Source organism: Nyctereutes procyonoides, unplaced genomic scaffold, assembly GCF_905146905.1.
Source record: "Nyctereutes procyonoides isolate TBG_1078 unplaced genomic scaffold, NYPRO_anot_genome, whole genome shotgun sequence".
Taxonomy (NCBI): domain Eukaryota; kingdom Metazoa; phylum Chordata; class Mammalia; order Carnivora; family Canidae; genus Nyctereutes; species Nyctereutes procyonoides.
In genome coordinates this window covers 56,301,372-56,317,873 of record NW_026575043.1, presented here as the reverse complement: position 1 = coordinate 56,317,873, position 16,502 = coordinate 56,301,372, and the positions used below count along the sequence as shown (strand labels likewise).

Genomic DNA, 16,502 nt, shown 5'->3' with positions numbered 1-16,502 from the left:
AAAGTCCAATCACAGAAGAGAGGGCACACTGAAATTGAGCCTCTGCTTTGTTTGCTGGCAGTTGCCAAGTGCCAGCAGGCTGATAGGATTTGCCTGTGTGAGTCTACGGTGGAAGCTACTGGTCTGCAAGCCGCCTGTAATTACAGCTTCCCTGTGCTTCTTAAAGGACCTAACAGAAGTAGAAATTCTCTGGTAATTCTTCGCTTGCCAGTGATTTAATATAAATCTCCCAAATTCCTGAATTTATTCAGCAAATACTTACCAAGTGCTTCCTGTGTACCCGGCACCATGTTTCAGTGCTGTGTTGTCAGCCAAGAGGAGGAGGCCCTGTCCTCCTGGAGGCTTGTGGGGAGGGTCAGATAAGAGAGAGGCCGTTGGTAAGTAATGTAGTTTCAGAGTAAGTCTGTGCTGTTGAAAGGAAATGGGACCCAGGGGTAGAGGGACTGGGGTTTTGGCTGGAGAGGGAGCCAGGTGTTGAAGGAGCCGGGAGGAAATGCCAGAACACACGGCACACACACAGCTTCCAAGACGGGACAAGCCGCCATGTTGGAGGCACAGACAGAACAGTGTGGCTTCGGGAGAGGGGCTGCTTCACGCCCTCTGGTCACATACTTCAGAAGGGTGGTGTCCTTGCTTCCTCCTCGGATGTCTGGTAACTGTTCCTGCCCCAGTCCCTGGTCTCCCCTACTTCTGTCAATACTCTGCTCAGAAACCTCCAAGGATTCCACAGTCTCCCCACTAGGTGTTCGAGACCTTCCATAGTTGACACTCTATTTTTCTCTCTCTCTTTCTTTCTTTCTTTCTTTCTTTCTTTCTTTCTTTCTTTCTTTCTTTCTTTCTTTCTTTCTTTCTTTCTTTCTTTCTTTCTTTCAGAATTTTATTTCATAAGCTTTCATAAGCTGGGGGAGGGGCAGAGGGAGAGGGAGAAGCAGGCTCCCCACTGAGCAGGGAGCCCTATTCATTCGCAGATCATGACCTGAGCTGAAGGCAGACACTTAAACTGACTGAACCACCCAGGAGCCCCACAGCTGACCTTTCTGACCTTAGTTCAGTTTCTCAGCTTGGATCCCTTGCCCCAGCCCGTCTAGGGTCTCATCTTTTGTTTTCCTTTCCTGGAATGCCTTCTTCCTTATCATTTTTTCTGCTCCTTCCCAACTTGCAAGGGATTCCCCCATTTCTCAGTGCAGAGTTCATATTCACATTTGGCATTTATCACTTACTGCCATCTTCTCACCTGGGCTGGTCTTAGCCTTCCCCAGGACTTGTAAGCCTATTAACACATTTTATGTCCTCCAGGACCTAGACTGGAGTTTTATGCATTGCGAGTATTCAGAAACAACAACAAACCTCTGTTGATTGATCTCATATTTTAAAATTTTCAATTACAGTGGTAGATTTAAGCCCCTTAGAGTAATCTCCAGACTTCTGAGAATCTGACAGATGCCATGTACTGGGTCCATATTAGAAATGCACATTTTTGCCAACTTTTTTTTTTAAACATTTTATTTGTTTATTCATGAGAGACCTAGAAAGAGAGGCAAAGACACAGGCAGAGAGAGGAGAAGCAGGCTCCATGCAAGGAGCTGAATGTGGGACTCAATCCCAGGACTCCAGAATCACACCTTGGGCTGAAGGCAGGTGCTAAACCACTGAGCCACCTAGGGAACCCCAGTTCATGGACTTCTTAAAGCCCATTCATGGACCCAGCTTAGATGCCGTTGATTTACAGCAATAGTAAGTCTAAAATTCTGTCTCAGCAACTAGTAGGATTTATAAGCAAGGTAACCTTGAGCCCCTTTCCCAAATGAGTAGCCTTTTTCCTAAATTGAATACCACTGTGGCTTCTCACGAGTTATTTTTTTCCTGCATGTATTTTGGGGCCCTGAGGAAGCAGGAGGAGTCCGTAAAGGATGGTTTGGGCCCTGGTGTTTTTATTTGCTCTTCCCAAGGTGGTTCTTGTCAGCCATGATTGCCACCAGAGAGGCCACAGCCAAATTTGATCTTCATTTATGGGAACTGTATTTCCCTTCTTTTAGAATCATTTTGCATGATCCTGGTTTTCTCTACTAACCTTATTGGTCATGTGTTTTTCCTTATAAGCTACCCTCAATTTTCAGGGCATGGGGTTTAAGGAAATAAAGCATTTGGTAATAGCATTGTAGGCTTTAAGATTTTATTTATTTATTTTATTTTTTATTTTTTTATTTTTTAATGTTTTAAATTTTTATTTATTTATGATAGTCACACACAGAGAGAGAGAGAGAGAGGCAGAGACATAGGCAGAGGGAGAAGCAGGCTCCATGTACCGGGAGCCCGACGTGGGATTCGATCCCGGGTCTCCAGGATCGCGCCCTGGGCCAAAGGCAGGCGCTAATCTGCTGCGCCACCCAGGGATCCCTAAGATTTTATTTAAAAAAAAAAAAAAAGATTTTAATTTTAAGTAATCTCTACACCAAACATGGGGCTTGAACTTAAAACTGTGAGAGTAGGAGTCACAGGCTATACCGACTGAGCTGGCCAGGGTGCCCTGACCATTGTGGACTTTAAAGGCAGTAGGATCAGTACTGTGTGTCCAGTTTCATTCAGATTCTTACCTATCTCCAGCCTTTTTATGTGCAGCCATACTTATTCCAAGCCTTGGGTTTACCTTGGTTATGGCGCATGTTAAGAGCAAAGGGCTCCTTACTGCCCAGATACTTAACTGTTTTTCATTTGAGAACTTGGCTGGTGAATTTGTTTTCCATTTCCCTCCCGGTCACTGTTGTGTCACCAATCTTTGCTAGACCTGGGTTGGGGCTGGTTCTTGACAGCTCTGATGGTGGCAGAATCTGATACACTGCCCCAGGGATTATTAGGTAATAATTATCAGAAATGAAACCAAGAGAATATTAGAGCAGCATCTCCCAAAGTGTTTTCTGTGGAATACTAGTACTTCTTGAAAGGTACGAGGAAAGAATTCTTCTTTGTTCAATGAGTTTGGTAAATGGTACATTCTCTTTTTTAAGATTTTATTTATTTATTTACTAGAGCACAGAGAGTGAGAGGGGCAGAGACACAGGCAGAGGGAGGAGAAGCAGGCTCCATGTAGGGAGCCAGATGGGGGACTCGATCCTAGGCCCGGGACCATGCCCTGAGCCGAAGGTAGATGCTCAACCACTGAGCAACCCAGGCGTCCTGGTAAATGGTACATTAAACAAAAGTTTCTTTCTGTTGGATTTCTCTCACATACATCGTGAATCTCCCAAGTAAGATAGAGTGTGTGTGACTTTCCCCACAATATGTAACCTCAGAAGAATTTTCCTTTAGAATATCCATTCACATATCGTTTACATAAAAGTTGGACAAGTACTGCATTAGATGCAGGGTGCTTATAAAAGCATTATTGATGAGTAAATATTGATTTTTATACTTACCATAATCCTATAGAGAAGCCATTTCTTGGGCAGCCCGGGTGGCTCAGTGGTTTAGCACCGCCTTCAGAAGCCTGGGGTGCGATCCTGGAGACCCGAGATCAAGTCCCACGTCGGGCTCCCTGCGTGGAGCCTGCTTCTCCCTTTGCTTGTATCTGTGCCTCTCTCTCTCTCTGTGTGTCTCTCATAAATAAATAAATAAATAAATAAATAAATAAATAAATAAATAAATAAATAAAATTTTAAAAAAACCCTATTTCTTCAGTGTCTTGTGGCAAAAGGGCATGACTCCTATTTTGCTCTCACAATAAGACTTTTCTGTTGTGCATGCATAGATTTCTCAAGCCTAGGTTTATATCCCTATATTCCTTGTTTGTTGATTCTGCATGATGTAGATTTCTAGGCAAATGATTATTTCTTGGGAGGAGCCACTTTTTCCTGCTCTTGAGTACACCACAACTTCTATCTGTAGCAAGGAGTTAGAAACTTCACTCATTCATTCATTTCCCAAACCCTGAGTACCTGTTTTGGTCCTAGGGATGGTGCTGGGGTTTGGCATCCAATTGCAAGTAAAAGCATACAGGTGTGGCAATGCATAGGTGCTGTTCTCAGCCTCTCTGGGAGACTATGGGAGCTACAGTGAGAGATATCAGGAGAGATTCTCAGAGGACATGACACTTGAGTCAGTCTTGAATGATGGATGGTGTACTGCAGTTCAGCTGGGTGGGACAATGGCCCTGTAGGCCAAGGAAGTAGTGGGGGCATCTTGGCTCAATAGGAGGTCTGTGAGGAGGTCTCAGGCCGGGGGCATGGATGAGCAAGAAAAGGCAAAGGTGAGAGGTAGTGAGCAGCTAGGACCACTCATGGAGCATTGTGCCTGTCCTGCTAAGCAGTGTGGACTTTATCTTGGAAGCTGAGGGGGTACCACTGCAGAGCTTTATATTGGGTACCACGAGATTTGTGCTTGGTGGAAAGATCACACTATGTAGAACTTAGGTCTATAACTAGACATAAGACATAATTCCACAATGATATTGTGTGAACTTTGGCGGGTTGTTCAATATCAATTTTTATTTATGTTTTTTTCTATTCCTTTTTTTTTTTTTAAAGATTTTTATTTATTTATTCATGAGAGACACACAGAGAGAGAGAGGCAGAGACACAGGTAGAGGGAGGAGCAGGCTCCATGCAGGGAGCCCAATGCAGGATTCAATCCCGGGTCTCCAGGATCATGTCCTGAGCTGAAGGCAGACTCACTCAACCACTAAACCACCCAGGCATCCCATGTTTTTTCTATTCCTGAGAGGAGAGAATTAATTGTAAAGGTTTTGAGCTCTTTTTGATAAAGCTATTTGACTTACTATTCTTGCTGTTGTGTAATTCCTTTTTGTTTGCCATTTAAAATTTTTATTTTAGTTTCAGTTAGTTACTATACAGTGTCGTATCAGTTTCAGGTGTACAATATAGTGATTGAACACTTCATAAGACACTTGGTACTCCTCACAACAGGTGTGCTCCTTGGTCCCCCTCACCTAGTTCACCCATCCTTGTTGTGTAATTCCTTAGTAGTTTTGTTTTATTTTTTTCCAGAGAAGAGGAGGTATCTTGCAGTGGGCCTCTCTCCCAAAAACAAGCAGAATATTTTCTTTCTCAACAGGTATGTTAATTCTGTTATTTTATCACAAACTTTAAAAAACAAATCCTGTGGAGAGGCACCTGGGTGGTTCAGTCAGTTAAGCATCTGACTCTTGATTTTGGCTCAGGTCATGATCTCAGGGTTGTGGGATCGAGCCCTATGTCAGGCTCTGCCCTCACTGAGGAGTCTACTGGAGATTCTCTTCGTTTCTCTCTCTTTCCCTTTGCCTCTCCCCCTGCTCTCTCTCTTTTTTGTTTTTTAAAGGTTTTTACTTATTTATTCATGAGAGACACACAGAGAGATGCAGAGACATAGGCAGAGGGAAAAGCAGGCTCCATGCAGGGAACCCAATGTGGGATTCAATCCCGGAACTCCGGGATCACGCCCCAAGCTGAAGGCAGACGCTCAACCACTGAGCTACCCAGGTATCCCCCCTCTCTCTCTTTCTCAAACAAATAAATAAATAAAATCTTTAAAAATGATAAAAACAAATTATATGTCATCACATATGCCTCTTTTGTTAGGCTTATTAATGAATTTGCATTATTTCTTATTCTCTGTCCTCTCTTCTTCACTAACTATACAGTGGTGGTTGTGTGTTCTTTCTGATTTTGTGTGTGATTTTCTTTTTCTGTTTTTTTTTTTAAGATTCTATTTTTTTAAAAATAGTTTTTTACATTTTTTTAAAAGGATTTTATTTATTTATTTATTCTTGATAGACATAGAGGAGGGGGTGGTCAGAGACACAGGCAGAGGGAGAAGCAGGCTCCATGTCAGGAGCCTGATGCGGGACTTGATCCTGGGATTCCAGGATCACGCCCTGGGTCAAAGGTAGGTGCTAAACCGCTGAGCCACCCAGGGATCCCCCTAAGATTCTATTTTTAAGTAATCTCTACACCCAACATGGGGCTTGAACTTAAAACTCCAAGATCAAGAGTCGCACGCTCTACTGAGCTAGCCAAGTGCCTCATGATTTTATTTTTCTTAAAGCTATAATGCATGCTGATTTTATAATAGTGTGTGACTAACACAGCCCAAAGATGTGATTTGGAAGACTTACTTCCCTTCCCCCAACATTTTATTTTGGACATTTTCAAATAGAAAGAAAACTTGAAAAGCATTGCCTAGTAAATATCCATATACCCACCACATTATTATTTTGCTCTGTGCTTATCCTATACCTTCACATCCCTTATCCAGCCATCATTTCATCTTTCATTTTTGATGCATTTCAAGTTGCAGACATCAGTACACTTCACACCAGACATTTCTTGATGGTGCTTTTCAGCCATACTTTTTCATTTGCTTGGTAACCAAAGCCAAATATTTTTCTCCCATGTTATTATTCAAGCATAGAATTTTGATATTTTGCTCTTTTTCTAATTTTCTTTAATTTGGTTATTAATTTTCTTTCTGCAGAAAAATGTAATGTTTAGGTCTAGAGGAAAAGTGATAGAATCACCCCTGCAGATGAATTTCAAACAGATTAGAAAAGCCCATTTAGACAATTGGTTAAGTATGGAGGAGAAAATATAGCTAGATCCTCATACTTCAGTATATTACAGATGAATTAAAGGGTAAATGTGAATATTTAAAGTTTTAATTAGACCAGAAGGAACTACATATTAACTTTTAACTGATCTCTGGGTGGGGAAAGACTTTTTAAACATAAAAGCTATGGAAGTAAACATGTAGGAATATCATCATTTGATTTTTCAGCATTAAAATTAAAAACGTCTGCATGTCAGAACACATTCCAACAAAACTAAAAGGCAAACAAAATGAGAAAATAAACATGTTTATTTGCAATAAACATGACAGTTACAGTTTACTTTTGCTTTAAAAATCATATTTTCAAAGACTTTGATGAGATAAACTTTATAATATATTATTAGAAGAAAAGAACAAAAAGTAAAATGATATACCATGTTCTAATATGTTAAAAATATGGTATATGTATCTATCTGTATGTATACACACATATATGTCCCACACACGTAGAAAAAAGACTGGGAAAAAAAAAAGACTGGAATAAGACACTATTAACAGTATTATTTCTGTGTGGAGGGGTTACACATGATTTTTGTTTCCCCTGTGTGTCTTTCTAATGTTTTTGGAATCTTCTATAATGATATAATGAATTCAAATGAAATTAGAAATTATTAACTTCTAATTAAAAATTTAGGTAAAAACGAAGTGTCTGTAACAAAGTTAAGTACTAATATTTAATTTAGAACTAGTTTTATATATTTTGTATGATCATTGCTGGTACCATCTACATGAAACAGATACCTGAGTGCAATGTGGCCCTTTGCAGTGCTGGATGCACTACCGATTCTGGAGGTGGTCACAGTCCGGGGTGGAGTCACATTGGTGCTTTAATGTAGTTTGATAGGTACTACAGGAAGGGTTAATGCATAAGCAGGGGCCTTATGGTCCAAGTAGGGGCTTACGGGACCTTACCTAGTCTAGAAGGTGATACAACCAAGTGGCTGAAGTCTAAAGTGGGGTCTGAAGGAGGAATAGGAGTTTGCAAGGAATGCAAGGAACATGTGACTGGGGAGAGGTAGTTGGGAGGCTCTGTGTTTCAGGAAGAGGAAACAGTGTTTTGTGTGGTCAAGAGGAGAAAATAGCTGTAGAAAAGACCATAATCGGGATGCTGGTTAGGATGCATTTCCATATGTTTATTGGCCATTTCTTTCCACCAAGTTGTCATTTTTAAATTTCAGGCTTCTTTGTTAAAGAATGATGAGACGAAAGCCCTCACTCCAGCATCTTTGCAGAAAGAACTAAACAACTTGTTGAAATTTAATCCTGATTTTGCTGAAGCGGTGAGTCATTTCAGTTGGAAAGCCATGATGAGGCTACTCTTTACATTGAAGAGCCATGCAAATGAGGACTGGCCCATTGGCCCTGTTTCTTGGAAGGAAAGGTTGGCAAGTCAAGAAGCCTCCATAGGGAAGCTTTCCCTCCCAGCCCTCAACCCCAGGCCATTAGAGTTTTCTTCAGTCTATTGCTCTTCTCATTAATGCATCGTTTCTCTGAGGCTCCAAATTTTGGGTAAATGATAGAGTAGACTTTTTTTTTTCTTCAAGTTTTGGGGCTAAAAATTCTTTTCCTTTCTCCTTTTTTTTTTTTTTTTTAAATTCAAATAGTTCCATTCCTTACTGGATTTTTACCCTGAAAACCTTCTCTCTCTCTCTCTCTCTCTCTCTCTCTCTCTCTTTTTAACTTTCTAAATAGTAGCTGGATTTGACATCTTTATTCTCCTGCAGCAATACATCTGCTTTGCTCGGTAGTAACTGGGATATGCCAGTTGGAGGGAAGTTTATTTAATTCGGTGAATCAAACAAAATGAAAATAGTGTCAAAACCCACGATAATTACCTTAGTAAACTAGTTAGACTCACTGTATTATGACTTGGACATTTACAGAAATTAATGCTATGATTTTTATGTGAATTCAGGAAAAAAAAACCCTTTACTTTTGAGCTCACAGTATTCCTTAATACCCAAGCTGGGTGGGTGCCCCCCACCCCTACCCCACCCCATCACCCTTGGGTGCTCATATAACCAATGGCATAGTGGATGTATATTTAGGATAAAACCCTGACACAAATCCTAATGGGGCTCCCATTTTTCATTTGGGGACTCTTAAGTTTCCCCCCAAGGAGGAAACTTGTTTTATCCTGCTTGTGGGGGGAAAGATGATGCTGAACCGTGTTACTGGGGGGCTGGCGGAGGGACCTTGGTGTTTGCAGTCAGGAAGACGCTCTGAGCCCGAACATTTAAAATACATGGATTGTTTCTTGTTTCAGCACTATCTCAGCTACTTAAACAACCTTCGAGTTCAAGATGTTTTCAGTTCAACACACAGCCTCCTTCATTATTTCGATCGCCTGATCCTTACCGGGGCCGAAAGCAAAAGTAACGGGGAGGAGGGTTACGGCCGGAGCCTCAGATACGCGGCGCTGAACCTGGCCGCCCTGCACTGCCGCTTCGGTCACTAGTGAGTCCGTAGGTCTGTCCCCGCTGAACCTAAGAGTGACTCTCAGGCGTTAACTGGGATGTATATGTTAAGTGCTGTTTTATTAAAAAGAGAGAGAAAGGAAGGGAGGGAGGGAGAAAGAGAAAGAAAAAGAAAGAGAAAAAAGAAGGAAAGAGAGAGACCTTCTGACCTGGGCTTGTCCATAACTTGCGAAGAGGGAAGCTTTCCCTGGACAGGAGTTTCCACTTCTGCTTCAGCAGTCTGCCCCTAGTGTCCCTGTGGAGCATGACTCTCGTATTGCATGGCCTCTGTCATTACTTCTAAGAACAACAGCCGTTGAATTAAAAGGAAATTAGGTCATTAGGCCAGAGGTTCCCAAAAGGATTTTTCGGAGGTAATAATGGGGGTACAAAAGCTATTTACAGTGTTTCAAAAAGCCAAAAGGAAGTGGTACTTGTACTGGATGAAACACTGTACAGTTTACTAAGCTGAACGTTTGTGCTTTTGGATGGAATTCAGGCAGCCCAGTGGGGTGACACTGGCTTATGCCATTGCTAAGATATGCTTATGATTTTGATGAATACGACTAGGAAAATTGCCCAATTATTATTCAGTAAATAGAGTTATGTGGATAAAACTTAAAACACGGAAGCTATTTTGGAAACAATGAGATAATGTAATTAATGTTGAAAAAGTAGGGAATTATTAATTGAAAGGGTCAATTAATAATAAAGCCCCCTGTGGCTTTATCCTTTTTGAGAGAATTGTGGTCTCTGCTACAGGTATTTTTTTTTTTTTTTGCTACAGGTATTTTGAATAGAAACTATTGGGTGTATTAATGGAAATATAGCATCCAAAGTTCAATTGAGACTTCGGCAACCCTTGATGTATGGGTTAGCTTATCAATTTCTGATTGTCACGTTTAAAAGGAACATAGACTGAAATTTGTGTGGGGGACAGTCTCGTTGTAGGTGTTCAAAGCCATGTTGTATAAACTGTGGGAGGGATCCCTGGGTGGCGCAGCGGTTTAGTGCCTGCCTTTGGCCCAGGGGCGATCCTGGAGACCCGGGATCGAATCCCACGTCAGGCTCCCGGTGCATGGAGCCTGCTTCTCCCTCTGCCTGTGTCTCTGCCTCTCTCTCTCTCTCTCTGTGACTATCATAAATAAATAAAAATAAAAAAAAAAAAGAAATGAGCTAACAGTATAGATTTAAAAAATAAAAAAATAAAAAAAAATAAACTGTGGGAGAAGGGCACATGGATGCCTTAGTGGTTGAGCGTCTGCCTTTGGCTCAGGACTTGATCTTGGAGTCCCGGGATCGAGTGCTGCATTGGGCTTCCTGCAGGGAGTCTGCTTCTCCCTTTGCCTATGTCTCTGCCTCTCTCTGCATGTCTCTCTCTGTCTCTCATGAATAAATAAATAAAATATTTAAAACAAACAAAAAATTAATAAATATTATTTTTTTTAAAAAACGAGATCCCTGGGTGGCTCAGCGGTTTAGCGCCTGCCTTCAGCCCAGGGGGTGATCCTAGAGTCCCGGGATCGAGTCCCATGTTGGGCTCCCTGCATGGGGCCTGCTTCTCCCTCTGCCTGTGTCTCTGCCTCTCTCTCTCTCTCTCTCTCTCTCTGTCTCTCATGAATAAATAAATAATAAATATTATAAAAAACAAACAAAAAACTGTGGGAGGATATGAGAATGGTGGGCCCGGAGAGAAAATGATTTAGCCAAGCATGTGTTTGGCATCTTTGTGTCGTGAAAGGCCATGTGAAGACAGTGTAGATGACTAGGGTATGATTCCTGGAGAACTAGAACTGGGAAGTGCAAGGGAAGGGCCATGCTTTGCCCATGGTAAGGAAGGTGGTCCCACATGGAACCTCTGTGGAAGTGTCAAGGTCTCAAGCCTAGACCAGGTGTCTGTAAGGGAATTCAAGCAACAGATTGATAGTGGGACTCAGAAAGATTCAAATCTGCCCCAAACTCCATGATTTTATGAGATGCTGCGTTATCTTTTGATCATCAACTTCTTTTTGTCTGCCCAGCTGTCATAGCCTCTTAATCAGGACCTTTCATTTTTTATGTTCTCCTAATAGCAACATGATTTTATTTTTTAAGATTTTATTTATTTATTCATGAGAGACAGAAAGAGAGAGGCAGAGACATAGGCAGAGGGAGAAGTAGAGCCTGATGTGGGACTCCATCCCAGGACCCCGGGATCATGACCTGAGCTAACGGCAGAGTCTCAACCACTGAGCTACTACCCAAGTGCCCCAATAGCAACATCATTTGTAGTGTTTACCACTGACTGATTTCTCTGTTCAAAACAGCTTCTGCTAGGGTTTGGAAATTTGTATCCTGCCTTCTGGATACAAGTAATCTGTTGATGTATAGAATTTATATATTTACATTAGGAGAGGTGGCTAACTGCATCAAATTAATTGCTAATTAATTTACTCAAGTCCATGCATCATTGTTTCTAGTCTTGGAGTTGTGAGCCTGTATAAATATTTGTCACTTAGCTTATAGGATTGTGAGGATTTTTTGAAAATTGGTATAATTGTTTATTGAGCATCTGCTGTGTAACAGGCATTGTGTTAGGTGTTGAGGGTACAGCAGTGTAAAAGGAGGGAAAAACCCCCTGTTCTCATGGAGTTTATGGTTGGGGAGATAAAGGATAAACAACATTACACATAATACATAAAGGTGATAGATGAGGATAGAGGTTAGAGAATGCTGTTGTTTTCATAAGGGATATTCCTCCAGATATATGCACAGATCACTCCTTCAATTTGAAGTGTCTGTTTAAATAATAAAGTAGCAGGTCAACCCTTCCTAATCTCTGTTAACTTAATATTTGAATAGAGATTTAAAGTGGTCTTCGATCTGAGAGCTACCATTGGGTAGATCTAACTTTTCTTCCTACCTGGGAAAAGTAATCTCTCTTTAGTTTTAGCATATTATCTATACAGTTCTCCCCAAAATCTTTTTTTAAAAAAAACTTAACATTACTTATTTGGTCTTCAGATATTCAAAAAAGTTAAATTAACTGATATTTATTGAGGGTCTGTGTGTGATGATATGCTTTCTGCCCTCAAGTAGCTAGCTTATGTCCTATTGCATCTCAGCTTTGAAAGGAATTTAAAAGAAATGTAAAATAGATAAAAATGTATCAGGTCTCTTTATTTAAATAAGTGGTTATTGAGGACAATTCAGCTCTCCCCAATTAAAATGGATTATGTGAAGCTAATGCTAATTTTAAAGAAAATTCCTTATGTAAATTTTTCTTAAATAAGTGATACCCGTCGAATTTCTGATTTGATTTTCTGTAACCCTGCACTTACAGAAATTCTTTTCTGTGACTTGCCACCAGGAAACCCAAAATTTAAGAGCTTGCCCTCTGTAGGTTTGTAAATGAGTTGAAGAAATAAAATTAACACAGATTAAATAAGTAGAAGGTGATACACAGTAGTATTTAATTAAGCACTGCAAGGTGGATTACAGATAGCATTCCTGTGAGTGTTTCCAGAGGTGGGAGCTTAGTGGGGCCAAGGATAGTTGACTGAATTTCCACAGAACTTGAGATTAGGGAGGCATCCCAGATGGAGGGGAACCATGTCAGCAGAAAAAAAAAAAATCTCTGAAGTGATTATTCTTAAACTACTCTTTAACTAGTTTTGAAAAAATACAGAAGTATCAAATGCCTTTGTAAAAGAAAAAAATTCACATAATGGGCAAGGGAATGCAGTGAAAAGTGAGATATTGTATCCTATCATCACCTCTCCTCCCAGGGGGGACAACTAAAGTAAAAATCTTAGGAGTGGAGATCAAGAAAAGCCATTCCTTCTTGCCCTTTATAGTAGAAATCCACCTGAGAAAGGACATGTTCTGTGTCTCTATTGTTACTATTTCTTGCTGCTGGGAGAGGGAAGTGCCCCTGATGAAAAAAGCTCATTGTTGACAACTTCTAACCCAGAGGCCTACTGGGATGAATTACAGTACAGATGCCTTCCTGTTACATTGCTTGGAGATGTTTGTGATTGTTAATGAGTTATTAATGTTCAGTCTGCTTCTAGTCAGCAGGCAGAGCTTGCCCTGCAGGAGGCGATTAGGATTGCTCAGGAGTCCAACGATCATGTGTGTCTCCAGCATTGCTTGGTGAGCCACCCTCTCCTGTCTTGGGAGTTCTGCCCATGTGGTTGAGTTGGCCTTCAAAATGTTTCATTCGCATTGGTTGTTTTGCAGTTGGAAGGCCATTAGCAGTGAAGGGAAACTAGGTGGTTGTGGGAATCCAGAAAAGGCCACCCATTGTTATTATCTTTCTTAATCCATGATCTCTGTTTTGCCCTGGAGTGTATTTCTTGTCTACAAATTTTAATCCAAAACTACCACATTAAACATTGGCATTAACAAAAAGGTGTATGCCACACCTTGTACCTGATGAGACATTGTCCTATGAAAGCATAAACACCACACACAAGTAGAGCACAGAATTCATTTAACATTTCCTGAGAATCAAAAAAAAAAAAAAAAAAAAACATTTCCTGAGAATCTCAATTAAAGGCCTTCTGGGAGCTTCCTGGTTTTTTTCTGGAATATTTGCCACTCATTACTGTCAGGTGAAGATCAATGGCTGTTTAGCTCACTCTGACAATTTTAATGTGTTTGGGGTTTTCATTTAGGTTCATACTTGATGAAAGAGTATTTTAGAGGATTTATCTTGTCTATTGTTAAATATATCTTACAACTATTATGATATTTCAGTAGAACATTAACCGTTATCCTCATTGAGATATATTCTGATGATTTCTCTTACCAGAGCTGGCTTTATGTGCTGGGGCAGAAGAGATCCGATAGCTATGTTCTGCTAGAGCACTCTGTGAAGAAGGCAGTACATTTTGGCTTACCGGTAAGACTCACCTTCATATGAGATTGTTTCACTAAGCCATGTGGTTTTATTCTTGGTAGTTTCCTGACCTTAACTATTAATCAAATCACTAAATCCTGTTTGATAGGTTTCTCTCTGCTCCTTTTATCTTTTTGTTGTTGTTGTTGTTTAAGATTTTATTTATTTATTCATGAGAGACCACACAGAGGCAGAGACATAGGCAGAGGGAGAAGCAGGCTCCATGCAGGGAGCCCGACGGGGGTCTCGATCCCAGGTCTCCAGGATCAGGCCCTGGGCTGAAGGCGGCACTAAACTGCTGAGCCACCCAGGCTGCCCTCTGCTCCCTTTATCTTAATAACATCTATAAAAGTTCCATTGATCAATTTGATGAGATCTTTGTTTAGTGTATTGATCAACATTGACTTCCACACATTTATGTAGAAAAATTTCAGGAAAGACTTATTTTTAAACCAGCAATTGGCAAACTACAGTCCATGGGCCAAGTCTAGCATGCTGTGTGCTTATCAGTGGCCCTAAAGCTAAGAATGGGTTTTACATTTTTAAATAGTTGGGGGAAAAAACAACAAAGACTATGTGACAGAGACCAAATGTGGCCTGCAAAACCTAAATTATTTACTACGGTGACCTTTTATAGAACCAGTTTGCTGATCTTTGTTTTAAAAGTTAACAAAGGGGCAGCCCTGGTGGCTCAGCTGTTTAGCGCCGCCTTCATTCCAGGGCGTGATCCTGGAGACCTGGGATTGAGTCCCATCTCGGACTCCCCTGCATGGAGCCTGCTCCTCCCTCTGCCTGCATCTCTGTCTGTCTCTCTGTGTGTGTCTCATGAATGAATGAATGAATGAATGAATGAATAAATAAATAAATAAATAAATAAATATAAAAGTCAACAAAGCCAGGAACCAGTAAACAGGCACATTTGTCCTTTCTTATTTTAAGTGCAAGGAAGGACCTGAATTCTAGTCTGTGGTGACAAATCCTGAGGGGCAGTGAAAGGGCTTAGTCTTCACATGTGTAGTAGTAAAGACTGTCAGAATCTAGATTACTTTCGCTCACAGAACCTTAACCTGTCTTGAAAGCATCTGCTGAAAACTGCACCATGGCAGTGGGACTGTTTAAGCATTCTGTCTCATAAAGTTTGCAGCATGGTCCAGGAAAACTGAAAGTAACATGCATAATAACTTATTGTATATGCTTTTTAAAAATGGAAGGGGTGCCTGAATGGCTCAGTCAGTTTAGTATCTGATTCTTGATCTCAGGTCAGGTCTTGATCTCAGGGTTGTGAATTTAAGCCCCATGTTGAGCTCCAGGCTGGGTGGGGAGCCTACTTAAAAAAAAAATTGAGGTTGACACATTGACACATGGTATATACTTCTGAAATCTGTAAATTGTCCTTTGACTCATTTTGGAGAAAGAACACTTACATGTACAGAATTGATTATCATGACAAAAATAAGTTGTCCCTTATAATAAATGATAGATTTCGTAAATATAATTTTTTTAAAATTTTTATTTATTTATGATAGTCACAGAGAGATAGAGAGAGAGAGGCGAGACACAGGCAGAGGGAGAAGCAGGCTTCATGCACCAGGAGCCTGACGTGGGATTCGATCCCGGGTCTCCAGGATCGCGTCCTGGGCCAAAGGCAAGCGCCAAACCGCTGCGCCACCCAGGGATCCCCGTAAATACAATTTTTGTTTTGGATTTAAGCTGACTTTTTTTTTTAAAGATTTATTTATTTATTTTATTGGGGGGAGGGGCAGAGGGAGAGGGAGAGAAAAAAAAAATCCTCCAGCAGACTCCCTGCTGAGTGTGGAGCCTGACCTCAGGCTCAATCTCAGGGTCCTGAGATCACCACCTGAGCTGAAACCAAGGATCAGACACTTAATGGTCTGAGTCACCCTGGTGCCCCTAAGCTGACTTTTTTAAGTTGTGCTTCCACCTTTGAAAATTACATCAGAAGTTAATGAAAAGATAATTATGCTCATAATAGGCGTCCTTTAAAAAATCTCCTACTCCAGGGGGGCCTAGCTGGCTCAGTTGGTAGAACATGCGGCTCTTGATCTTGGGGTTGTAAATTAGAGCCCACATTAGGTGTAGCAGATTACTTAAAATTAAAAAAAATAATAATTAAAAAAGGAAACAAAATATCTCCTACCCCATAATGTGCTCAGCACTGTTGACAGGTACTGTTTTGTTTTTATTTATTTATTTGAGTGGGAGGGAGGGTGTACACACATGAGCAGAGGGAGAGGCAGAGGGAGAGGGAGAATAAGACTCCTGGCTGAGCACGGAGCCCAACAGTGTTTGATCCCAAGATTCTAAGGTCATGACCTGAGCCGAAGTTAGATGCTTAACTGACTCAAGCCACCAGGCACCACAAAGCAAAGTTTATTGAGCAGTAGTAAAGTAATAGTACAAGGCTCCCAAAGTGGGAGGGAACCTGAGAGGGTTGCTGACAATAATTCTTTTTGATAGAGTTGATGCCCATTTTATAGATGAGGAAGTTGAGGCTTGGTTAAGAAGCTAACTGACCCCAAGTCACAGAGTAAGTGACAGAGACAGTG

General features: G+C 41.0%; 1 protein-coding gene across 2 annotated transcripts in view; it reads left to right on the top strand.

The window, feature by feature from the left end:
* The window catches only part of ANAPC5 (anaphase promoting complex subunit 5), a 44,502-nt gene that overhangs the window by 10,149 nt on the left and 17,851 nt on the right, over positions 1-16,502 (top strand). For both annotated transcript variants that reach the window (XM_055322829.1, XM_055322830.1), the window contains 5 exons: positions 5,001-5,067; positions 7,776-7,877; positions 8,864-9,054; positions 13,106-13,187; positions 13,849-13,938. In XM_055322829.1, coding sequence (XP_055178804.1) covers positions 5,001-5,067; positions 7,776-7,877; positions 8,864-9,054; positions 13,106-13,187; positions 13,849-13,938 — 532 coding nt within the window. The remainder of the gene's footprint in view (positions 1-5,000; positions 5,068-7,775; positions 7,878-8,863; positions 9,055-13,105; positions 13,188-13,848; positions 13,939-16,502) is intronic.